At 38.4% G+C, this 25,332-nt stretch overlaps 1 protein-coding gene across 4 annotated transcripts in view; it reads left to right on the top strand.

Moving 5' to 3' along the window:
- Positions 1 to 22,326, top strand: part of LMO7 (LIM domain 7) — a 221,594-nt gene extending 199,268 nt beyond the window's left edge. For 2 of the 4 annotated variants that reach the window (XM_017868332.1, XM_017868334.1), the window contains 13 exons: positions 1,420 to 1,476; positions 1,627 to 1,668; positions 3,366 to 3,391; positions 3,674 to 3,778; positions 4,388 to 4,480; positions 4,907 to 5,262; positions 6,163 to 6,228; positions 8,618 to 8,670; positions 12,721 to 12,934; positions 16,743 to 17,039; positions 18,895 to 19,003; positions 20,144 to 20,246; positions 21,572 to 22,326. In XM_017868332.1, coding sequence (XP_017723821.1) covers positions 1,420 to 1,476; positions 1,627 to 1,668; positions 3,366 to 3,391; positions 3,674 to 3,778; positions 4,388 to 4,480; positions 4,907 to 5,262; positions 6,163 to 6,228; positions 8,618 to 8,670; positions 12,721 to 12,934; positions 16,743 to 17,039; positions 18,895 to 19,003; positions 20,144 to 20,246; positions 21,572 to 21,594 — 1,544 coding nt within the window. In that variant the 3' untranslated portion in view covers positions 21,595 to 22,326. The remainder of the gene's footprint in view (positions 1 to 1,419; positions 1,477 to 1,626; positions 1,669 to 3,365; positions 3,392 to 3,673; positions 3,779 to 4,387; positions 4,481 to 4,906; positions 5,263 to 6,162; positions 6,229 to 8,617; positions 8,671 to 12,720; positions 12,935 to 16,742; positions 17,040 to 18,894; positions 19,004 to 20,143; positions 20,247 to 21,571) is intronic. The other 2 variants (XM_017868333.1, XM_017868335.1) reach the window with 1 other exon arrangement.
- The last annotated feature ends 3,006 nt before the right edge of the window (positions 22,327 to 25,332 follow it).

The following is a 25,332-nucleotide window of genomic DNA, read 5'->3' as shown; positions in this document are numbered from 1 at the left end:
AAAGACTGGTTCTTCCTGAGTCAGCTTTCTTGCTATGGTATGCTGGCAAAGGGAATCTTAGTTAAGCTTGGAACTATGAATGAAGTTTCCTTTCTTTCTTGTTGTGAAAGGCCAACCTTAGAGGCAGTTAGCTGTAAGAGGGAAATGCCAGTGGCAATAAAGTCATTAGCAGATGTACCTATTTGTAATGAAAATGAAGGCAAAATATCTAGAGAAATTTTGGAGTTATCTCCATGTTTCTTCTTCTGCCCATCCAGAAATAATTTAGCTGTCATACATCGTGTGCTATTCCTTGGGCACAGAAAAATAAGAATAGATCCGGTCATGTAGGCAGGGGAAGAAACCCAAAGAAGATGAGACTTCTTCTACCGTGAACCTAGACTGCCAAGAATGGGACTGGGTTTTCACAGTGCTTTGGTGGCTTTAACTCTACATTTGACAGTTTATAATACATTATCTTAAAGCCAACCTAAATATATAAATTTCCCTTTCCTTATCAATTATTTAACTTTGTATTTCATTTCTGATAGATAGAAGTGACTATATTTTGTTTTCAGTTGCATTCTTTATCAAAGGAGTTTTTAAAGCAAACTTTGCTTATTTTTCTCCGTGATGTTACATGTAAAGCACCGGGTCCTGCTCTGCAGTGAGTCAGGTGAGATAGCTGATCAGACATCTAGCTCTTCTATGACTAGGGAACTGTACATGGGCCCTGTCATTGGAAGGTTTTGTTTAGATAAGTAAGCACTAACTAGTATCAAGTAATAATCATATGTAGATTTTATGCCATAGTCTTGTGACAGATCTGTGGGAGAAGTCAGAATGTTTTCCTTTTGTTTTCTTGGCAGAACTCCATTTGCTTTACTTAATATTAGTAGCTACCAGATCTTGAAAACTAGGTCAAAAAATTCTAGTTAGAAGATGGTTGTAACTTTAGTGTTTGGTTTTCTTTGATCTTTCTGTGGGTGTCTTTTTTTTTTTTTGTTTTCTTCCCCATTACTTTTAACTTCTTATTCATAAGTGTTTTGAAAACTGTTTGTTATAGACAGTTTTCCATGTAGTAGACAAGATTATGAATTGTTTAACCTAAGCAAAAAGTATTAATTTCCTTTTCCCTAAAATGGCGTGATCTAGCATGGAAGATGATACTTTGGCTTTTCATAGCTGTGAAACTCTGATGCTATATGCTAAAGTTTATTAATAAAAATATTCGTTCCTTCCACTAATTGGAATGTAGTGTAGGCTGCTAAAATTGTGTGTCCCTGTGCCTTGAGATAATCTATATTTTCTACGGCTATCAGTTTTGTGATCTTTTAAAATTATATTGCACAGATTGGAAAGCTATATCAAGTATCGTTTGATTTGCCAGTGGTGAGAAATAAAAATGAATGACATGGTGTTTATTTTTTTTTCAACTAGCATCTGAATCCATTTCTTTGAAAAACTTAAAAAGGCGATCACAATTTTTTGAACAAGGTAAACCACAAAGCTAACAATTCATGCACTTTCATGAAATTGTTCTCCCTCTCCACTCTTCCTCACGGTCTGTGGTGCTGGGCACTGAGCCTCTTCAATTTGTCTGTCATTATGACCAAGCAACATAACCCATTTCCATTCTTTCCCTAGGGTCATCAGGCTTTTCTTACAGTTCATGGGTCTACCTCTGTGGTAATGGGTCTCTGTGTGTCCTTTGTATACCTCTATAAAGGTTTTATTTTATTTTTTTTTAGCTTTGTAAAAAAAAAAAAAAAAAAAAAGAGGGATAGATGCTCTTAAACACACACTTGTTTCCACTGGGTAACAGTAAGAAATAAGGAATTTCATTTAAGCCTTACTGCTTCCTACAAATTGCATAATATTAGATTACACCAACATGCAATTGGCCACGTTTTTAAAAACTCTGACTTGTTTTTGGTTGTGGAAAACACTCTAAATAAAGAAGAGTTATTTTTGCTATGGTATGGTGGCTTTGGAGTGTTGATTTGACTGCTCTGTTGACTTTGAAATAAATTCAAAGTAAATACATTTTGGTTGCATCTGAAAACGTGCATTTTGAGATTCTCCATGTTGGTGTACTTGGGCAGGGCCTCACAATGTGCTGTGCATGTGACATTTGCTCCTGTGCCACGTTTGCCTAATGCTCTGTCACATTAATGCTGTTCAAGCTCTGTTTTGCTACTAAGAACTTAAAAGTAATAGTCAACATTTGAGATGCAATGGTCAAAGGATATTGTGCTGTTGCCATCTAAAATGTTACTGTTTCTTTTAAGGTTATTAACATGTTTACAAATGTACCTTATAACACAGTGCTTACCGGGTTTGTGTATTTTGTGTTAATCACCTAATGTCCTTCCTTTGGATGAAGGTCTGTTTTTGACCATAAACAGAAATACCTTACCAACTATGCAAGTCTATTTATGTCAGTATCCTTAGTGTTTTTGATTTATATTTTAAAATAAAATTCCTATTTTTTCTATGGCTATTTAATTGAAACAGTATGATGCTCCTTCGTAAATCTGGCTAAAATAAAGCAATTCCTTTTCTTTCTCTGTTCTAATTTTCTCCCATTTTCTTCAACAGGCTATTCTAGGGAAGAATATTTTCTAGGTTTCAAAGCAATTTTCTGTAAAAAATTATATGTGAATAATTTATTTGACAGCTGAGGTTTTAAGAACGTTTAAAAAGTACTGTATGAGAGTGTATTTTCTGAAGTTTTACTTTTAAAATAATCATTGTTCTATGTAAAGGTATACTTAGGTAGATCCCCTAAGAATAAAAAGAATAAGACTGTACCCATAAGTTTACATATGAAGTTTGAATACGTGTGTTTCAAATAATAGGGGTAGAAAAAGGAAATGTTTCTTGAACATGTTTGTTACAGTGACTTGCTTATGAAAGTGGCTCATTAGTAAGAAGTCTTGAAAAATGTGACTTGCAGCTGTCATGTTGTAATTGAGTAATGGCAAGTAAAAAATTGGGATTTGGTAGATGTTGTAACATTTGAAATTCCTTTTTTTTTTTTTTGCCTGTTAGGCAAAACTATGAGATGCTGTCCAATTTATTAGTAAAAGAACTCTGAAGTTTCTTCAGAACTGTCCATTGATCCTACTCTAATACCTACAGTTAGGGTTTATTTTGGCATCTATATCTTCCTTTTACTAACTTTGAATTTGAAACATGAGTAACAGATGGAACTGTTACACCTGGAGAAAAAAGGATTTACTGACTATTGTTTAAAAACACATTGTCACTTAGTATACTGGCATAGAGATAGCTAATGATAGAAGTTTCTGAAAGGAATTATTTCATAGAAATGAAGACTTATATTGTATATTTTTCTTCCTTGCCCATGTGCTGCAACACAGGAAGCTCTGATTCGGTGGTTCCTGATGTAAGTAGCATTCATTTGTCATTTTGAATAAGGCGAACTTGGTGGGACTGAATTAGTACACAGTAGCGTGCTTACCATGATTTTAGGTTGCATAAGAATTTTTCAGAGAGTTATCCTTCCAAGTTGAAAAACTTATTTTAAAATTCAGAGCCAAGCCAGCTCTCCCTTGGTACAGTTTAAGCAAACTGTGATATGAATAATTTATGTGTGCAAAAGTGGTTCAGTAGATGACTTAATGAAGTTATGTTCTCCGTTTGCATCTCTTCTCTGATAACTGGTTAGCTTCCAGTTCCAACCATCAGTGCCCCGAGTCGCTGGGTGTGGGATCAAGAGGAGGAGCGGAAGCGGCAGGAGAGGTGGCAGAAGGAGCAGGACCGTCTACTGCAGGTAGCTCTGGCTCATGTGGATGGGTAGGAACTAGGTTGGATTTCACTGCTTTTCTCCAGTCTGTGTCAACCAGTATTGAGAAACTAATTTTAAACTCAACAGTTTCACAACGACAAATGTTTTGTCTGTAGTACATTTTCATAAAACAATTACTTTTCCATTTTGAAGATTTCCAGAGTCATCCTTTAAAATCATTATTTATTAACCCCCATGTGTGTTTTTGTAGAGTATGAAGGGCACTCACTTAGCGGGTGTGAAGTGCACGGACTTTGTGATGACTTGGTTCCCATAAACTGTTGCTAAGTCCATTGCACAGTAATTTAGCACCCCCTTACAGTTTGCTAGAGTCTTTAATGAATTACAGCCATGGTAAAGGGTGGATGGGGGTTTAATTCTCAGTGCCTACCTTTTACCCCAGTGTCCACATTTTAGTTCAATATATGCTCTTTTCTACTATAGGGACTAAAATCTGATTGGCTTGTGGAAATAAAATCATGGTTTTTAAAGGTTTGAGGTTGAAGGTTTAGAGATCATAGAAGTGTTAATAAAGAAGATTCTTAATGTGAAGAGTTAATCTATTGGATTAATGTGTGTCATATTTTCTTATAGGAAAAATATCAACGTGAGCAGGAGAAACTGAGGGAAGAGTGGCAAAGGGCCAAACAGGAGGCAGAGAGAGAGAATTCCAAGTACTTGGATGAGGTAGTGTTAGAACATGCCTGTATAGTTTTTCTTCTCTTTACCTTGTTGGTGAGATTAGCTGAGAAGCAGGAGATATTTCATTTTTCTCCACCTTTGACGATATGTTCACCTGTGTAGCTCTTTGAAAAATACAATGAGCTCTGATTTGTTAGAATTTTGCTTGGATGTTTCAGCCTTTCTCCTAGTTTTTGTAGTACATCATTAACAAATTATGTTAATAGAACTTCAGTGCATCTTCCTCTTCTAAGTTACATCTCAGTCACTCATGTGTAGCTTTTTTAGTGGTAGAACTCTTAACATGTTTTTTTGAGTGGAGTCCTGGGCCAACTATAGTTAGTAGCATCTAAAACTGAATATATATGTGTCTATATGAAATTACAGAAATAAACAGATTTAGATGGATTTCTTTTTTCACTGGTCATCTAGGAACTGATGGTCCTAAGCTCAAACAGCATGTCTGTGACCACACGGGAGCCCTCTCTTGCCACCTGGGAAGCTACCTGGAGTGAAGGGTCCAAGTCTTCAGACAGGGAAGGAACCCGAGCAGGAGAAGAGGACAGGAGACAGCCACAAGAGGAAGTTGTTCATGAGGACCAAGGAAAGAAGCCGCAGGATCAGCTTGTTATTGAGAGAGAGAGGAAACGGGAGCAAGAGCTTCAGGAAGAGCAAGAGCAGAAGCGGCTTCAGGCTGAGGCTGAGGAGCAGAAGCGCCCTGCGGAGGAGCAGAAGCACCAGGCAGAGATAGAGCGGGAAACGTCAGTCAGAATATACCAGTACAGGAGGTTTGTCCCCACAGCCAGAGGGCACAGAGGCTGCTAGAGTAGCTTGGCTCAGCTGTATCCATTCCCCACTTCAAAGGCACCCCCTTGCTCTTCCTGTTTCCTGCCACCCATTCTCCACACAAGTGAATACAAGCCACCAAAGAGAACCTTTAAATCATAAACCCTGCCATGTCATCTTGCTTCCCTACCCAGAACCCTCCAAGTCAATTCCTGTCACATCAGAACCCCATCCAGCTTCCTTGCCAAGGCCTAGAAGGCTGCCATGAGCTGCATTACCTTGTAGTACCTCCACTCTTCCCCTTACCCACTCTGTTCCAGCCACACTGGCCTCCTGTTTCTTCCTTGAAAATACCCAAGGACTTGTGTATTTTCTAGTCTGTCTGCTTGGAGAAGTCATTGAATTTTTGTGTGTCTTGTGTTCTCATTTTCTTCTAGTCTCTGCTCACACATCACCTCCTTGGACTTTCTAGAATACCCGATTTAAAATACAGGCCCCTTCTCAGTCCTTCTGTCTGTGTACTCTTAACTTATTTTATATTATGCATTTATTTGTTTATCTGTTGGCCTGCCTGCTGCAGTAAGATGTAAGTGCTATAAAGTCAGTAAGTTTGTTTTGTGTACTTCTGTAGCCCATTCTTGGAGTGGTACTGGAATATGGTGGGCACTTAATATGTATTTGTAGAATGAATGAGTGAATGAATGGCTTGCAAATGTCTGTTGGCAATAGGGGATCTCTTTTCTGTGGTTATTCATTGAAATACCTTTGTATGTTTAGTTTTTAACCCAAAGACCATTTGCATAAAGAGGCTAGAATGACATTATTTTGATACCCTTTTCTTAAACTCAGGGAAGGGCTTAAAGTCTAATATTTTGACTACAAAAGCGTATTCTATCTTTTAGGCCTGTTGATTCCTATGATATACCAAAGAGAGAAGAAGCATCTTCAGGTTTTCTTCCTAATGACAGGTATGCAGAGCATGTTATTGTAATTTAATTGATGATAATTGGCTTCATATAATATTCCAGGGCTTGCATCGATGATTTGTAGAACTACTTTAGCCCTTTGTCATTTGTAGGATATAAAGAGGAATTGCTGGTTGATCTTTGTATCAGTTAGCTTTGCTGTGTAACAACAACTACTCGTGAACTTAATGAATTAACTTATGATTTTATGGGTCAGCATTTTAGGCTGATCTCAGTTGGGCAGCCTTTTAGTTGACTGGGCTCGCTCATATATCTGCTACCTATTAACTAGGCAGCTCTGCTTTTGGGGGTTGGCTGGGGTCGGCTGGGGCAGTGAGAACAACTGGGTCATATATCTGTCAACGTTCGCCCAACCAGGGAGGTCTTATGTGTACGTGGTGGTGGGGCAGGGGAAAGGGAATTAAAAAGAGGAAATCTGCAAGGCATCTTGAGGTTTAAGTTGTCTAAAGTCACAGTCACAGGTCATGGAGAAGAGAAGAACACTGCTTCTTTATGGCAGGAATCACATTGCAAGGGGAATGGGCATGGCTGGGAAAGAACTGTGTCCATTTTCTGTAATCCAACATAATCTTCATTTTAAAAAGATGATGAATAATGGCTTAACATTACTCCCAAAAGGGACATCTGAAATGGGAATAGTGACCTTTCTCTTAGGCAGTTTGGTTAGAACTACTGGTCAGTTTTGGGGAATGAAGATAAAATTCAAGATATCTGGAAAGTTACATGTATCTTAAAATTTCCTAAAATATTGTTTTAATGTTAAGTAATTTTTAAAATGTTTTGCAGTTTTGAAATCACTGAGGACTTCTGAACAATCTGTCAAACAAATATCGAGGGGAGGGCCATTACCTTGTGTTTTCAGAGCTGAAATGTCTCCTTTTGTCTTATTTATTAGATATAAGGAAAGACTTGTATCTAAGCAGCCAGGATAACTGAACAGGGCTAAGAATAGAAGGGGAAAAGGAAAGGGACAAGCAGGTAGTAATGGGCTGACAATAAGCTAAAGGAAAATCTGGTGATAGATGACCTTATTTATAATCTCTCTGGGTAACTGTAAATCATTGAAATGTTTATCTCCTTTTAAAAGTTATGGATTTACTTACGTATTTACAAAAGCTTTATTTATATAGCTCATGACCTTGGGGAAAAGAATTAAAATGCAGAGAAAGGAAACTTAAGGAAGCCAGGAAAATATGAATACCTGCAGGCAGTCCAGATAAAGCATGCCCTAGAGGCATCGAGGAGTGTGGCTAGACATCCGGTAATAAATGTTTTCTTCTATGTAGATATAAGTGAAATTATTCACAAGTGCAGCTGTCTACCACTTATGATACATTATGTATTATAGATTATTGGATTTATACATATGTAATATGTACATATATGTACATAAGTGTAATATTACATCTTATTTTATAATGTATATTATACAGTGTTATTACTACTATTCTCTTTTTCGTTTCTTTTGTTTTTGAGACGGAGTCTTACACTGTCACACGGGCTGGAGTGCAGTGATGCAATCTCAGCTCAATGCAACCTCTGTCTCCTGGGTTCAAGTGATTCTCCCACTTTAGCCTCCCAAGTAACTGAGACTACAGGCGCACGCCACCACGTCCAGCTAGTTTTTGTATTTTTGTAGAGATGAGGTTTCACCATGTTGGCCAGGCTGGCTTCAAACTCCTAACCTCAAGTGATTCGCCTGTCTCAGCCTCCCAAAGTGCTGGGATTACAGGAGCGAGAGCCACCATGCCCCGCTACCACTATTATTTTCAAAGTTCAGTGTGTCTAGCAGAATGGGAATGAGATTAGCATGGTTGATTTATACACCTAAGTTTTATTGGTACAAAGTTAAGGCGTTTCCAGAAGTTGACTGTGCTGTATGCTTTAGTACCTCTTTGGAACACTAAGATGGCATTTGGTAAATTAATGTTCCACAGTAGTCAGTGGCACCCTAAGGCCCAAGAAGTTGACATTATAACCCTGGGCAGTGTGGAGGAGGTGGGACGGACTGACTGTAGGTGATCTGATGGCAGATGCTTTGTAAGCCTGGTAAGATTGAGATCTGGACCAGGGCGAACATTGACAACAATTGATCAATAAATTATAGTCTTCATCATCATACAAACTGGAGAAGTACTGTCACGTGTTTGTATCTATTTCCAGCATTTCACTCTTCTCTTTTTTAGGGATGTCAAGGTTTTCTGTGAGTTTGTGAAAGATGAAAAATTTCTTGGTTTAAAAGTAATTGCTCTCAGCAGACATACAAAGTAAATCAACTGCTTTAAAAAGCAATATCTTTGGTGTTTTACTTCATAAATATAAAAGAGGTTATTAATAAGACATATTTAATATATTGTGTTCTGTGTTATAGGAATAAATCCAGATCTACTACCGAACTAGATGATTACTCCACAAATAAAAATGGTAAATGCGATTTTCCCCCCCAAACTCCTTCTTCACAGTTGCTTGTTTGTGCTATCATGTTAGGAGAAGTATTTTTAAGGTCAAGATATTTCAGATTCATTAAGACTATTTAATAAAATACTTAGTATTTTAACTTCTGTATATAAAACAGCAAAACAACTATCTTGTGTTTATTTTGGCTTTATTTTATAGTGAAAAAATACTGGGAGATTTAAATGGTTTTAAATTGCTAATGAACTATGTGGGAATTTTGCAAAGCAATGCTGATGCAGCTGTGTATAGTAGATTTTATTTTGCAGCTAAAGAAATAGTACAGAAAAGATTTCTACGAAATACTGGAGGACTTAAAATTGCATACTAATTTGATTTATGCATGTAAATGCCAAAATGTCAAAAAATCAAAAATTATAACTTCATTAATTATGCAAAAACAATTTGGACTTGACATTGTTAGTATTATAAAATATGTTTCTGAAGAATGCATATAGCAGAAATTATGTCACTATGAAAAAAAACCCTAAGTGGTAATTACCATTTTAAGCAGGGTTTGCATATCAGGATTTGTGTAAACAGGTGGCTGGTCATCTACATGAATGAATGAAGGTCCAGGTGGGGCTGAGGTCAACATGCCCATCAAGGTGGATAGCCACTGCCCAGCTCCAGCCTATCATTGCCATGCTGGAGAAGGCAAGCCTCTGATTGCCTACTCTTCCTGTTGTAACAGAAAAGTAAAAAAAAAAAAAAAAAAAAAAATTGTTTTCATGTGTTATCTTTTATGTGCTGACAAGAGATCTTTTTAAAAAACTAAAATACTCTGTGAGCAAAACAACCTATCTACAGGCCAAATAGCCTGGTGGCAGCTAGTTTGTGACCTCTGGTTAAAGCTTATAGAACTTACAGTTTTTATTGGAATTCACAGCTCTATGATTATCCCTTTCTTTGAGCAGTTAGGACCTTCGTTATCTGGTTCTAGTTTAACTTTCCACCCAATTTTGCTATTTTTCCCTTAAGGGGTCTTTAACTATAACCACATTATCATCTTTCTCAGTTCCCAATTTATCACAAACTTTCCGATCTGGTTCCTCGGGTCTTACCTTTCCCTATTTGTATTTTCCATTTCTTCTCCCCTGAACTTGCCTTTAGCCACCATTAAAATTATAGTTTAAGTACTTCGGTATTCCATGAAATATTTTTAACCTGCAGTGATTATATTATCTCTCCTGAACGTAAACACAAGACCTTTCAGTAACCAAAACTGTGAATCTCCAGAATAATCCTGTTAATATTTGTGGCTTGTGTTATTAATCGGATTATTTTGTATGTGTGTTTTCCCGTCTTCATTAACTCATTGCAAGCTCTTAGATAGCAGGCAGTGGAAGTTATTAAATATTTGATTTAAAAACTTGCTTATACCAAAACAACATTTTAAAAAGAGGCCAGGCGCAGTGGCTCACATCTGTAATCCCAGCCAGCCTGACCAACATGGTGAAACCCTGACTCTACTAAAAATACAAAAATTAGCCATGCGTGGTGGCACATGCCTGTAGTCCTAACTACTCAGGAGGCTGAGGCAGGAGAATCACTTGAACCCAGGAGGCGGAGGTTGCAGTGAGCCGAGATCATGCCACTGCACTCCAGCCTGGGTGACAGAGCGGACGCTGTCAAAAAAAAAAAAAAAAAAAAAAAAAAAAAAAAAAAAAAAAAAAAAAAATTTTTTTAAAATTTCACCCATTTTAAAATTTTTTTTTTAAAAAAAAAAAAAAAAACATTTATTTAAAGTCTGACCCAATTGATAAGCTTTGTATGTACACAAATGTAAATATAGTTGTATAAGAAACCTTTGGTCTTGCTCATTGCTTACTGGAAGATGAACCAAGGCATAGACAGACAATACATTTTGAAAGAATGGCAGTAGCAATAAATGTGGAGAAAGAAAGAAAATAAATCCTTAGATGAGATTTCTGAATCCAGATTAAGGCGGGAATGATATGTCAAAGTTATGGGTGTTTTACCCCAATCAGAAACTAATCGCCAAATCCAAGAGACAAAGTCCTTAGGATAAAACCTGACTGACTTGTCATGAATAAATTCAACATTCCAATTATAGTTCTGTCAGTTTCTTAGAGTAGAAGCAAGTCTAATAACATTTATAGATGATTATTTGAATTGCTTTAGTATTTTTTCTGTTCTCAAAAGCCATTTCGATGATTGAATGTGCTCATATTCTTACAATTTTGGTTGTAACTTATAGCGTGCACACTCGGATCATGTTAGCCAGAGATATGTGCATTTATGTCCTCTCTCCCCAGGGGAGTATACATTTATTGAGAGAAGAAAACTCCATTTCCTTTTAGAGTTGTTACAGCAAGCGTTTGAGCATGTTCTTGATTGATTTAATTTAGGAAAGGATGAGTGGAAGAAAAACTATTTCTACATGAGCACTTTGTAACTGAGTAATACTGAAACCAGTACTGATTGTTGCCTTTTGGACGGCCTTTTCGTTTTCCCAAGTGTGTTTTCTGGTGTGGCTCTGACTGTGGAACTGGACTTTCTGGAATAGGAGGCAGTTACTTTATGTTCTCATGAAGTACCCTCATTGAGAATTGACAATGTTAGCACACGTGCACAAAGCCACATTTTAAGCTGCACTGCCATGGCGATTTATCCAGTAACTTTAACATTTATTTATTTATTTATTTATTTATTTATTGAGGCTGCAATTTCAAATACACTTTATTTCTTTGTTACATCAACTCCATCTCTCTCTCCGTCATTTTGTATTTGTATTTTTTATTTAAAAAATTTTTTATTTCCATAGGTTTTTGGGGGAACAGGTGGTATTTGGTTACATGAGTAAGTTCTTTAGTGGTGATTTGTGAGATTTTGGTACACCCATCTCTCGAGAAGTATACACTGAGCTGAATTTGTCGTCTTTTATCCCTCACCCCCTTCCCATCCTTTCCCACTGAGTCCACAAAATCCATTGTGTCATTTTTATTTTATTTTATTTTTTTTTGAGACAGAGTCTCACTCTCTTGCCCAGGCTGGAGTGCAGTGGTGTGAACTCGGCTCACTGCAAGCTCTGCCTCCCAGGTTCACACCATTCTGCTGCCTCAGCTTCCCAAGTAACTGGGACTACAGGCGCCCGCCACCATGCCTGGCTAATTTTTTGTATTTTTAATAGAGATGGGGTTTCACCGTGTTAGCCAGGATGGTCTCGATCTCCCGACCTTGTGATCCACCTGCCTCAGCCTCCCAAAGTGCTGGGATTTCAAGCATGAGCCACTGCATCTGTCCCATTGTGTCATTTTTATGCTTTTGCATCCTCATAGCCTAGCTCCCACTTATAAGTGAGAACATACGACGTTTGGTTTTCCATTCCTGAGTTACTTCACTTAGAATAATTGTCTCCAATCTCATCCAGCTTGTTGCAAATGCCATTAATTCATTCCTTTTTTATGGCTGAGTAGTATTCCATGTCATATATATATATATATATATATATATATGTATATGTATATATATGCCATATAAATGTGTATATATATGTGTGTATTGTGTGTGTATATGTATACACACACACATTATTTTATATATATATAACATTCTCTTTATCCAGTCATTGATTGATGGGCATTTGGGTTGGTTCCACATTTTTGCATTGCAAATTGTGCTGCTATAAACATGGGTGAGCAAGTATCTTTTTTGTATAATGACATCTTTTCCTCCTGGGTGGATACCCAGTAGTGGGATTGCTGGATCAAATGATAGATCTCTTTATAGTTCTTTAAGGAAGCTACACACTATTTTCCTTAGTGGTTGTACTAGTTTACATTCCCACCAGCCGTTTAGGAGTGCATTCACACTTTTCACTGCATTCACACCATTGTCTATTATTTTTTGAGTTGTTGATTATGGCCATTCTTGCAGGAGTGAGGTGGTATCACATTATGGTTTTGATTTGCATTCCCCTGATCATTAGTGATGTCAATCATCACTGTCACTTTTAAAATATGCTAATCCCAAAGCCTTTGATTTGTTTTAATTTAGGAAGCAATAAATATTTAGACCGAATTGGGAACACGACCTCTTCACAGAGGAGTTCCAAGAAAGAACAAGTACCATCAGGAGCAGAGTTGGAGAGGCAGCAAATCCTTCAGGAAATGAGGAAGAGAACACCTCTTCACAATGACAACAGCTGGATCCGACAGCGCAGTGCCAGTGTCAACAAAGAGCCTGTTAGTCTTCCTGGGATCATGAGAAGGTGCGAGACATCTTAGGAGTTGTTTTCTTGTCTTTACTGTGAGGCAGATATTTAATTTGTAGACATGCTGGTGCTTTGGGCAGAAGAGATGAAAGGAACGTAGAGCGAATGCTCTGGGGCACTATTATGTGTTAGACAGCCAGTTGCTCAGTGTACGTGACCTCATCTAATCTGAGGAAAACATATTGAAGTAGGGATAATAATTCCAGTGTTTTTTTTTTTTAATATGAGGAAACTTTGGCTCAAGCAGGAAAGACACTGACAGAATCACATGGTTAATAGGTTGCAAATCTGGACGGGGCGTTCTGAAGGGAGGTTCAGATGCTTAAATAATGCACTCTGCTGTTAGAACTTTCTTGGCTACTGAACTTCAACAAACAGAAGTTTCATATTTTTATATTTCTAATGAGATAATGATTAGATTGGAATCATGATAATTGGGTTCACAAAATGATAAACCTAATTTTTATAACTTTAAGGAGATAAAGATATAGATATTAATTGGAAATGAGTGCAGGAACATTTTAAAAGATGTATCTTGGGTAAATGAATGCAGCTGCTCTGATTCAGTATTTTCTTAGCTGACAAACAGACTGGAGAATTTGTAACGTATCACAGAGAAAGAGCTAATTATCTCAGTATATTAATAACTGTAAAAATCAGAAAATTGTCCCTACCACCTCTATAAAAAATAGATGTGTGCCTGTAATCCCAGCTACCTGGGAGGCTGAGGCAGGAGAATCACTGGAACCCATGAGGCAGAGGTTGCAGTGAGCCAAGATCACGCCACTGCACTCCAGCCTGGATGACGGAGCAAGAGACTCTGTCTCAAAAAAATAAATAAATAAATAACATAAACAGACAAAGGGATATGAACAAGACAGTTCATGGAAAAAAGAAACACAAAGCCAATAAACGTAGAAGATTGACAGTAGTCCTAAAACAATAATGTATCTCTTTTGTTCACTGGATTTGTAAAGAGTTAAAATTGATTAAATTTAGTATTGACAATTGTATATGGAAATAGGAATCCTTCTTTCCACTTGGTTGGACAGGTTTTCAGTATGTATTAAGCAAAAGTTTATGTATCTGACCCTCTGAGCAATGTAGTTTCTAGCACTCTATCTTCTGAATATATTTGGATAAATATGCAAAGATATATTCAAGGATGTACACTTACACATTATTCATTAATGGCAAAAGAAAACCAGTGTCTGCTAGTAAGGAGATACTCAGTAGTTATTCGATAAATAGTGGCATACTGATAAGATGGAACACTATATGACTATTGAAGAATGAAAGAAAAGTGTTGCTACGTAATTTGCCACCTCCAAATTTAGTGAGCTAAGACAATAACTCATAATCTCTCACAGTCCTAACGATTGACTGGGCAGTTATTTGCATGATATTGGCTGGGACACTTGAGCAGCTGTAGTCATTTACAGTAGGGACTGGTAAGCCTTTATGTGTAAGGACCAGATAGTAAATAATTTAGGGTTTGCAGGTCACATAGATTTCTGTCACATATTCTTTTTTTTTTTTTTTTAAAGACTCTTTGAAAATGTGAAAAATAGTCTCAGCTCGTGAGCTGTGACTGTCTTGGCAGTAGGCTGTCCCTGTAGCTGTAGAGGCTTCATTGAGAGCTTGGCCAGAGCTACTAGTTGAGGGGTCTGTGTTCTGCATGTAGGCCTCTCCACACAGTTTTTTGGGCTACCCCATGGCATGGGACCTGGATTCAAAGAGGAAAGCTCGCACCAAGGCAATGCCTAATAAGCAAGTGCTTATCAAGCTGCCATGTGCATCGTGTTTGCTGATGCCCCATTGGCCAAATTAGTCATGTAACTAACCCCACAGTCAGTGGGAGGAGACTACACAAGGGCGTGGATACCAAAAGGTATGGTTCACTGGAGGCCACTGAAGTACAGTCTATCATATGAGCAGAATGACAGAATGAGCAGAATAGTTCTAAGATAATACATAATAAATGGAAATGAAGTGACTGAAAACTGTTGGGGAATAATCCATTTGTTTAAGACTGTTAAACACAAACACATTACATATGTATATAGACACAGCTATACTTACATATGTAAATTTGTATGTATATGTAAATATGTGCTTGCATATGTGAGAAAAGGTCTGGAACAACACACATTTAATGGTGGTTACCTCTGCGGGTTAGGGCAGGTGAGTCAGGAGAGAGGAAGGACTTTTCTTCTCCCTCAGGGGTGTTTCTCTGCAACTTCAGTCTTTCTCCTTATGATAATGTATCATTTTTATAATGTTAAAATTTAGAAGATAAATTTCAAGCTTGGGATAAGAAAAAGTTTTGAAAGCAATAAAATTAAATTTGACCAGGTAGATGAATTCTCATAATTTTGAGTTCATTTTTGTAGGTAGTACTAATGTTAGTACACGAATTTTAAGAGAGATTTTGCAAAAGTTGTATTTAAATCCATTTGGGAGCTAAATCTGATTTTAAAAGCATATGTACTTTAAGGGAAGTGACTGATAAATGCTTTTATAATGTGGACATTAAACAGCTGCTAAATTTAGGGATTCAGGTGCTACATAAATGAAATCTTCACAGGAGGCATGGTCTAGGTTGTTTTAAAGGACTTGGGTTTGAAAGCCAGTTCCACCACCGACTGGTGCTTCCTATGACAAGCTCACTTCTATGAGATTAAAAAAAAAATCTTAGTGTCATGAAGATTCAATAATGTTAATATTTTTGTGAAAGTGTCTAACCTAATGCTTGTCATATTTAAGCTCTTAAAACGTATTTCTTTGAATTTTTAAAATACTTTATATTTGCTATGTCTAAACTGTTGAAGATTTAAAGGGTGTCAATCTTCTTAGACTTAATAGAGTATTAGCTCTTATTTTAAAAATATTTTTCTTAGTATATTTCTTTCTTTGGTGGTTGGTATTTATTGTTTTACCTGAGCCCCGAGTAAATAAAAATAAACAAAGGTGTTCTCACTTGAAAGTGGGAGCTAAACATTGAGTACATATGGACACAATGAAGGAAACAGTAGACACCAGGGCCAACTTGAGAGTGGAGGGTGGGAGGTTGAGGATTGAAAAACCACCTCTCTGGTAGTCCGCGTATTACCTGGGTGATAAAATAATCTGTACACCAAACCACCATGACACTCAATTGACCCATGTAACAAACCTGCACGTGTATCCCCTAAACCTAAAATAAAAGTTGGAAAGAAAACAGATTAAAAAAAAGAAGGTTGATTGACTATGAAACATGATGCCACTGATGATGAAAATCAGTTTTATTTGTTAAAGGTAATTTTACAGGTGGTTCTCAACTTTCAATGGTTTGACTTAAGATTTTTGACTTTACAATGATGTGAAAGTGATAAGCGTTTGTAGAAACTGTACCTTGAGTACCCGTATGACCAGTCTGTTGTTTACTTCCAGTATGGTATTCAGTAAATTGTATACTTGACACTTTATTGTAAAATGGGCTTTGTGTTCCTTGATTTTGTCCAACTGTAGGCTAAGGTAAGTGTTCTGAGCATGACTGAGGTGGATTAGGCTTGGTTACGACGTATGGTAGTTTAGGTGAAATAAAAGCATTTTTGACTTTCAATATTTTCAACTTATGATGGGTTTATTGAGACATAACCCCATCATCATACATCACGGAACATCTGTATATGTAACTAGAATACTGAGATAATACCCACATACAAAATATATAAAATGGATTTTTAATGAATGGAATGATGAATTAAACAGATTTCTAGTTGAACATATCACATTATTTTGACGAGTCTTTTTTGTGTTTCAGAGGCGAATCTTTAGATAACCTGGACTCGCCCCGGTCCAGTTCTTGGAGACAGCCCCCTTGGCTCAATCAGCCCACAGGATTCTATGCCTCTTCCTCCGTGCAAGACTTTAGTCGCCCACCACCTCAGCTGGTGTCCACGTCAAACCGTGCCTACATGCGGAACCCCTCCTCCAGCGTGCCCCCGCCTTCAGCCGGCCCGGTGAAGACCCCCACCACAGGTGTGGCCACCACACAGTCCCCCACCCCGAGAAGCCATTCCCCTTCAACTTCACAGTCAGGCTCTCAGCTGCGCAACAGGTGAGGCCCTTGCCATTTCTCTTTCTTCTCTTAGTCTTGGGTATTTTTTCATTAAAATATCCCCCAAATCCTGTCCAAGTTTTCCAATGAAAAAGAAGCCCTTTCAAAGGTGTCAGATTTGGTATTCTAGTATGAAATCAATGAAGGCTTGCTTAATACCGTTCCATGCAACTCTAATAGCATTTCTGGATGTCTTGTGAAGCCACTGGAGACTGAAGGTGTCTACTTGTTGCCACCGTCTCACTTGCCTGTGCTTGTGGTCAGTGTCTTGGATGTAAGACGTACCTGAATACTTCTCGGTGTGGAATCATGAAAACATATAGCAGCTCACAAATGCTTCTCAAATTTCTGAGTGAAAGCAGTATTGTCAAATAGCTATTTTCATGACAGTGTCATACAAACTCAAGGAACTGAGTGTAAAAGAAGAGCATTACAGTGCTTTTCCGGGCATGCTCCATCATCTGGGGGACTTCGAACTAGCTGGATTAAAAAAATGTGAAGTCGGATATATCTTGCTTTTGGGGTTTTTGATTGCCAAAATCATTACTTGGGCGTTCTGTTTGCCCACATTTTGTTCAGGCTATGTCAGCTGAATTTGCTAGGGCATATGGTGTGGGAAGTGTATATGTTATGATAGGGTGTTTTTTTTTTTATATGGAGTGAAGCTCAGGTATCAGCCCTGCTTGGGTTTTTAGGTCTGGGTAGCTTCTCCACAGATCTTTCATGCCTCACGTAAGTACCTCGGGCAGTGCTGCTCTCCTCACCCCAAGAGAGTGCTGTTGGCATGTACTCCTTTCCATCACAAATGGAATACTTCAAAGTAGAAACACATTGACTAATATTGAGACTTTTTAAAGCTATCAGATAAGAGACTTGCATAAGAAAACATGTTTTATATAAATCCAAAACAATTTTACACATACCAGGCTATAAAGTGTGTATCAATGAGTTTGAATTGAGAGAACAGAGGTGAAGATTTAGGGTAAATTTGGGTACCGTGGGGAGGTGCAGTCTATAGGATGAGAGGAAGCTAGAGGAGGGGGACCCATTTACTGACTGAGAGACCCATTCTGGGAGAGCAGAGGGATGGGCTAAGGACTTCTGTGACCTAAGAAGGTCCTGATCTAGGAGGTGCCCTCTTAAGCGCTGTGCTCATTCTGTGGGGGTGCAGAGGCGTGGAAGAACGGGTGCCGCCTTATCAACCGGGAGAGGAGAAAAGACCTGTATACAAAAGTGGAGTAGAAATCCTCCTTCCCTCTGTCCATGGCAGCTGTCAGGTACTTTTTGTTTCCTTCCCTGCAGAGATAATCCTCTAAGCCAGAGGCACAGTCAGGAAAGCACTGACGTTTCTCTGTAACTAGAAAACTGGGGACCAAGAAAAGGGTGAAAACTAAGGCTGAGAAAAATAGGTCACAGAGGACTTGCAAAGCCTCTCGAAGAAAGTTGGGGCCACCCTTTTGGTGTTCTGAGGGGGTAGGAGGACATGATCAACATTGTGTGCTTTGGTTTAACTGGCAAGAAGATGTAGGTGGAGGAGATGAGGGGCAGCTATGGCTGAGTACAGATGTGATCAAAGGAGGATAGTATCAGAAATTGCAGGATGGACTAATTACACTGAAATTGCTCATTTATGTGAATCGGTGTCAGGGGTCTCAGAGCTGCCATGGAGATGGTTCAAGGTTAGAGTATAATCAAGGCATTCTTTCGTTGGCTGGTAAAAAGTTATTCTCCCACAGATATATGTATAGAACTTTTCTTAAATTATTATCAATGTTAATAGCAGAGTGTGACTTTTAAAGAAGAATCTTGAGCTGCCCAGGTGAAAGCCTCCATTCCATTCTTGTTCTGCATCTAGGTCAGTCAGTGGGAAGCGCATATGCTCCTACTGCAATAACATTCTGGGCAAAGGAGCCGCCATGATCATCGAGTCCCTGGGTCTTTGTTATCATTTGCATTGTTTTAAGGTGAGACTCAGACAAACAGCTTGCAGGCCTGTAAAGCTTTGCTTGGAGAGCGCATGGCTTCTTTGAGCCGCTGGGTGTAGATGTGCCACTAACAAGCTAGGTGCTGTATTCGTCAATCTGTGCTGCATTTGAATCACAAATTGCTTGCTCCCCCCTAGTTCTCAAATCTTGAACCTTGTTTTAAAACTCAAATCTGGAAAAATTTTGCATTTTCTATTTCTAATCTGTTAGAATTCTATAAATTTACAGTACGTAAGTTGCTTTCTCTAAGATGCTGTCAGAGGCATACTTGAAATATAATATATCAATAACCTACTAGTGTTGTTAAGGTCAGGGACACATGCAATTATCACAGGGTCTGAAAGCCCAGCTTTCAGTAGGAAGAACATGTAAGGAAAACCATTACCATTGTAGCTATTTTTATAATTGCACAGCCTGTTTATACCTGATAGGTTTTTGCACATAAGAAGGAACTAAGGCTTTAATTGTTTGGTTTTGTAATCTCTGTCTCTAAAGACATATCTGTTTGATTCTTGAGCTTGCATTGGGCCAGAGAAAGATTCCGGTTGTTGATCCTGGAGGCCCACAGACCACAGCTTGTTTAAGCTTGTACATTGCTGGCTTGGGCTGCTCCTAGGCAGAGCAGAATGAGTCAAGATAATTAGAGTTTGGGCACATAGAATCGAAATATCCAGCCTTGAAGTGAAACGCTGTGTGGGAACACTTGCTAAACTAGTGCAGCAGGGACACTGGGAGCGGCCCACCCCAGGGTGGAGTGCCACGGCTCAGCCTTCGTTCACTCTGGCCAGTTCTTTCGTGGGGGGCCTTACCTGCCATTCCTCTGGCGGGATAAAACTAAATTTCTTTAAGTCAATCAGCAAATGATTTCTATTTTGGGGGAGTGTATTTAGACTGGTCATCTCGGCTCTTAATATTGGCTTTATGAATTCTTTAACATCTTATCTGGCGGGCTTGATTTTAATCTACTAATCATCTTTCAGCCTTTTTTTTTTTTTTCTTTGCTGAAATGTATCTAAGAGCTTAGAAGTAGCATTCTGCTCATTTCCCCCCCATCCCCAGGAATGCCCCAAGCTTTCTTGAGCTGACTGACTGTGGATGTTCTTTTTCTTTGTTCCCCAGTGTGTTGCCTGTGAGTGTGACCTCGGAGGCTCTTCCTCGGGAGCTGAAGTCAGAATCAGAAACCACCAGCTGTACTGCAACGACTGCTATCTCAGATTCAAATGTAAGAGAGCAAATCAGAGAGAAAATTTCTTGCCTTTTAAGGAGACCACGGGTTCCCATGCATTTCCCTGAACCTGCAGCCAGCTCCCCTCCAAGTTCACTGCCATAGGAGTCCAGGTTTCAAGAACTGTAGTGTGTTCCCCTCAAAGAGTGTGTATAGTGAATGGGCCACTGCTCAGGGTTCCAGCTACACAGGAGTGGGTTGTGAGGCCAAGGAATGGAGAGGAACAGAGTCCGAGAGTCAGGGTGGTGTCTTGTATCATCTGCCCAGGGTCCTCAGAGACCCTTAATGACTCAAGAATACGAAGAAACCAAAACACTTCAATGAATTTTCTATTTAGGCTATAATCTGTTTCTTGACTAAAGATTGGTCTCTCATCAAGTTACTTCTATTATTTTACAATGGGCTTTGATTATGTGATTTAGAATATGACCAACTTTAAAAAATATTGTTCTATGTAATACAAAATAAGTCAGTTTGTGCTTTATGTTAATATATAATATGTCAATATATAATTTTAAAAGGAAAGTATTAACTATGGTGTTTCAGTGTCATTTTGGAAAAGAGTTTTCAAAAAACTTCAAATGCTACTTTGCATCTAAGCATGTGTTTGTGTGTTATAAAAGGCAGGCTAGCATAACTAGGTTGTGTGTTGTGTATAGCTACAGCAAGACAACCATTACTGCTGTTTATATTTTAAACCTTGATGCTGGTAACGTGTGTTTCTTCCTTATTGTGAAAGGGTGTTACAAGTGGTATCAGCAAAACCATTTGCTTTTGAACTCTGAGGTATTTATATGGCCCCTATGTGAAGAGTGCTTTGGAACTGGTTTAAGCCCAGTCAACTCTCTTTTGTCTGTCCGTGGGTTCTGAGCCTTCCTGCTGCAGCTGTCCAGTCCTTTCCTGGATGCTGGCACTGAGGTTGGAGAAAGTCAAGGCTGGGCATGTACTGGTGGGGGTGTGTGTATGTGCGTGTGTTTTTCTCTCTCTCATCGATTTCCAAAGCCAAATAGAAATGATTTCTGGAATCATTATTTTAAAATTGCCCATGCCTTTTCTCTCCTCCAAGACAAATAATAGAGAGTTGAGTGTAATTTATTTCTATTGTGCGCAGTTCATTTTTGTTTTTACTCCATTTTTACAAATAAAGAATTCCAGAGACCAGACACTGAGATTTGCCTAGCTTTATCTTAAGAGTGAGTGACAGGTTATTCTTTCTACCTCGCTGGGCCACTTTCTGAGTGATGACTGCTATGTATCCCAGGCGGCAATATTCACGTTTCTGAATCTAAGCACTTTTCTTTCTTCTCTCCTTGCCTGATCAGCTGGACGGCCAACCGCCATGTGATGTAAACCTCCATACGAAAGCACTGTTGCAGATAGAAGAAGAGGTGGTTGCTGCTCGTGTAGATCTATAAATATGTGTTGTATGTCTTTTTTGCTTTTTTTTTTTTTTAAAGAATAACTTTTTTGCCTCTTTAGATTGCATAGAAGCATTGTAGTCTTGGTAGAACCAGTATTTTTGTTGTTTATTTATAAGGTAATTGTGTGTGGGGAAAAGTGCAGTATTTACCTGTTGAATTCAGCATCTTGAGAGCACAAGGGAAAAAATAAGAACTTAAGAATATTTTTGAGGCAGATAATGATCTAGTTTGACTTTCTAGTTAGTGGTGTTTTGAAGAGGGTATTTTATTGTTTTTTTAAAAAAGTTCTTAAACATTATTTGAAATAGTTAATATAAATACATAATTGCATTTGCTCTGTTTATTGTAATGTATTCTAAATTAATGCAGAACCATATGGAAATTTTCATTAAAATCTATCCCCAAATGTGCTTTCTGTATCCTTCCTTCTACCTATGTATTCTGATTTTGAAAATGCAGTTAAGGTACCATTTATTTGCTTGATGAAGGGAGCTCTATTTTCTTTACCAGAAATGTTGCTAAGTAATTACCGATAGAAAGCTGCTTATTTTCATTAATGAAAAATAACCATGGTTTGTATACTAGAAGTCTTCTCCAGAAACTGGTGAGCCTTTCTGTTCAATTGCATTTGTAAATAAACTTGCTGATGCATTTAAGGAGTGGGTTGTCTTTTTCTTCTGTGTATGTGTCTGACCTCAGGCCTTTTAGTCATATTTCAGTATGTGGCCTTTTAGTAAAGCTACGTTTTATTCAGTAGTTTTACTAAGGTATAACTGATGTAATACACTGCACATATTTAAAGTGTATAATTTGACAAATTTTGACATAGTGTATACCTTCGAAACTATGCCACAGTCTGGATGTGTTTACTGAAACATTTTAATAAGGAACTTTATTTTTGATAAAGTTATGTTTTTGGATACATTTGTATGGTGAGGGTGATGAATTGTTGGATCATTTGAATAAAGTCTGTTCTTTTACTACCCCCATGATAAAAGGAGAAGACAACAGTGAGCTTAGAATATCTATAAAGCAAAAAGTGTAGTCTCTTGTTTAAAAAATCTGGAGCGGGAATGCAAGGATACAAAACTTTAACATGCTTTGAGCAAAAATTTAAACTTACAGGAATCTCTTATAATAACGTAAGTGGAATGGACATTTCTAGGAACTGGGAACTGTATTGGAATAGGTTCAAAATATATAAGAAATGTTAATGTGGGAGATAAAAATTTTATTTAGTACTTATTCTGATTATTATTAAAGTAATAATGTGTTCCTTGAGGATAACTTGTCAAATGCCCCAAAGCATAAAGAATATAGTTCTGAATCCCAAATTCCAAAGACAAGAGCTCTGTCTTTGAATTCATTCTGCATATAATTATTTATAAGTATGAATTGTAGATTTTTCCATGTTCTTAAAATATTTTTATCTTTTTTCATGGTTGCATAGTGCTCCATTGTTTGACCTTGGTAATATTTAGTTGACAATTCCATTACTGTGTATTTTTCAGTTGTTTCTAAGATCAAACATTTTAATATGTGCATGTTATGTATAAATATGTAAATTCTGTGATACGCTATGATCATCTCTTTCTTTATATTATTTTCATAGACATAAAAATGTTGCTCAGAGATTATGCATCTTAAGACACTCATAGTATATATTGCCAAAGTGGTTTCCACAAAGGCACTGCTGGCTTCGACTCCTATAAGCAGCACATGGGCTTTGTCCATCTCACTGCATGTTCGTGAAGATACATTTCTTTTGCCTTGTTGTCTGCCTGGCGTATATGCAGAGGCAGCCCTCAATATGCAGTGGTTGAATAAATGCATGAAGAAACCACTATCAGTATCTGCCCTGTTAATTCTGTTTTTCACTGTCCCCAGAGGATGCCTTAATTCTGCCATCGTTTTAGTTTCCTTATCCAACATCCTTTCTGACCATTGCTCCTTTTCATCTAAGCCTTTTTGTCTTTTCATCTGCTCTTGCTTTCTTATGACTTTTTTCCCCCCATTTCTCACATTATCTTACTTAGTGATAACATTTCTGTTAGTACAAATTATAAGTACAGTTTTCAGAGCTGTTTTCTTCTAGGATACTGACTCTACATTTGTGTAAGCCCCTGGGTATTTGTTACTTTACCTAGGAACAAGGGACGAATCCAGCCCTTCAACAAATTTTTTTATTCATACTTGATGCTCCAGGCACTGCTTTCGGCACTATGGGTAGAACAGTGAAGAAATACAAAGTCTTGCCTCTGACTGGTCTTATTTTTCTGATTGAGAGAGGTGATAAGACAATACACGAAAAAATAACATGCAGGTAGTGATGAGAGCAACAAAGAACAAATACTGGGTAAGAAAGATGCAAGTGCTGGAAATGGAAGTTTGACGGTGCTTTTTATACAAGTGGTCAGGGACAGCCTTTTGATATATGGGCCAAAGCCTGAAGAAATGAAGGAACAAACAGAGACTTGATGGAAAAGCATTCCAGACACAGGGAACAGCAAGTGACAAGTCTTGGCGCCAGAGAGTATTTGGTGTGTCCAGGAAGCAAGCGTGGTTGAGTGAAGTGAGTGTGGCGGGTTTAGGAGCCGTGGGGAAGTGGAGGGCACAGAGCAGCAATCGTTGCAGGACACGGGCTGTTACTTTGAATGGAAGAAGATGACACTGGAGAGTTCTGAGCAGAGAAACGAACTGACTGATGTGTTAAAAGGACAGCTACAGACTGCTCTATGAACAAGACTGCAGGAGGACAGGCAAAAGCAAGGACACCAGTTTGAAGCCTATTGAAATGACCCAGGAAAAAGACATTTACTTCAACAGGGTGGGTGTAGGGGAGGTAGTGAGGAGAGGGAAGATTGTAGTGTGTGTGTGTCCTGAAGGTGAAGCTGGTAGAATTTGATCATAGACTGGATGAAGCAAAAGACAGGGCGGAGTCAAAAATGAATCTGAAATGTTGGCCTGAGGAGCTGGAAAAATGGAATTGCCTTTTCAGAAATGGAGATGGTTATGGATAAAGCACATTTGGGTAGGGTGATCCGAGATTTGGTTTTTAAGCATAGTGAGGCTGATCAATCTATCAGATACCTCAATGGCAGCGTTGAGTAGGCAGCTGGCTATGTAAGGGAGAAGCCCAGGCTGGGGATATAAATATAGAGTCATCACTATGTAGATGGAATTTCAGCTGAGAACTGGGGGGACATCACCTGGAATCTGACTTAACTAGATTCCATCACCTGGAATCTGGACATCACCTGGAATCTGACTTAACTAGAGTGGAGGTGATGTCCAAGGACTGAATCCTGAGGCCCTCCAGCAGTAGAGATCAGAGATGCAGAAAAGTGAGCAGGAGAGAGAACCAAGACCCTGGTGCCCTGGAAACCAAGTCAAGACCATATTTTAAGGAGGGAGAGACCTGTTGTGTCAAATACTTCCCAGAGATCCAATAAAAATTAGGCCCAAGACAACAATTAATAGCCTACCCACCAAAAAAAGTCCAGGACCAGATGGATTCACAGCTGAATTCTACCAGAGGTACAAGGAGGAGCTGGTACCATTCCTTCTGAAACTATTCCAATCAATAGAAAAAGAGGGAATCCTCCCTAACTCATTTTATGAGGCCAACATCATCCTGATACCAAAGCCTGGCAGAGACACAC

This window comes from Rhinopithecus bieti, unplaced genomic scaffold, assembly GCF_001698545.2.
Source record: "Rhinopithecus bieti isolate Rb0 unplaced genomic scaffold, ASM169854v2 scaffold_3912, whole genome shotgun sequence".
NCBI classification, from domain to species: Eukaryota; Metazoa; Chordata; class Mammalia; order Primates; family Cercopithecidae; genus Rhinopithecus; species Rhinopithecus bieti.
This window is presented reverse-complemented; position numbering and strand designations above follow the sequence as displayed.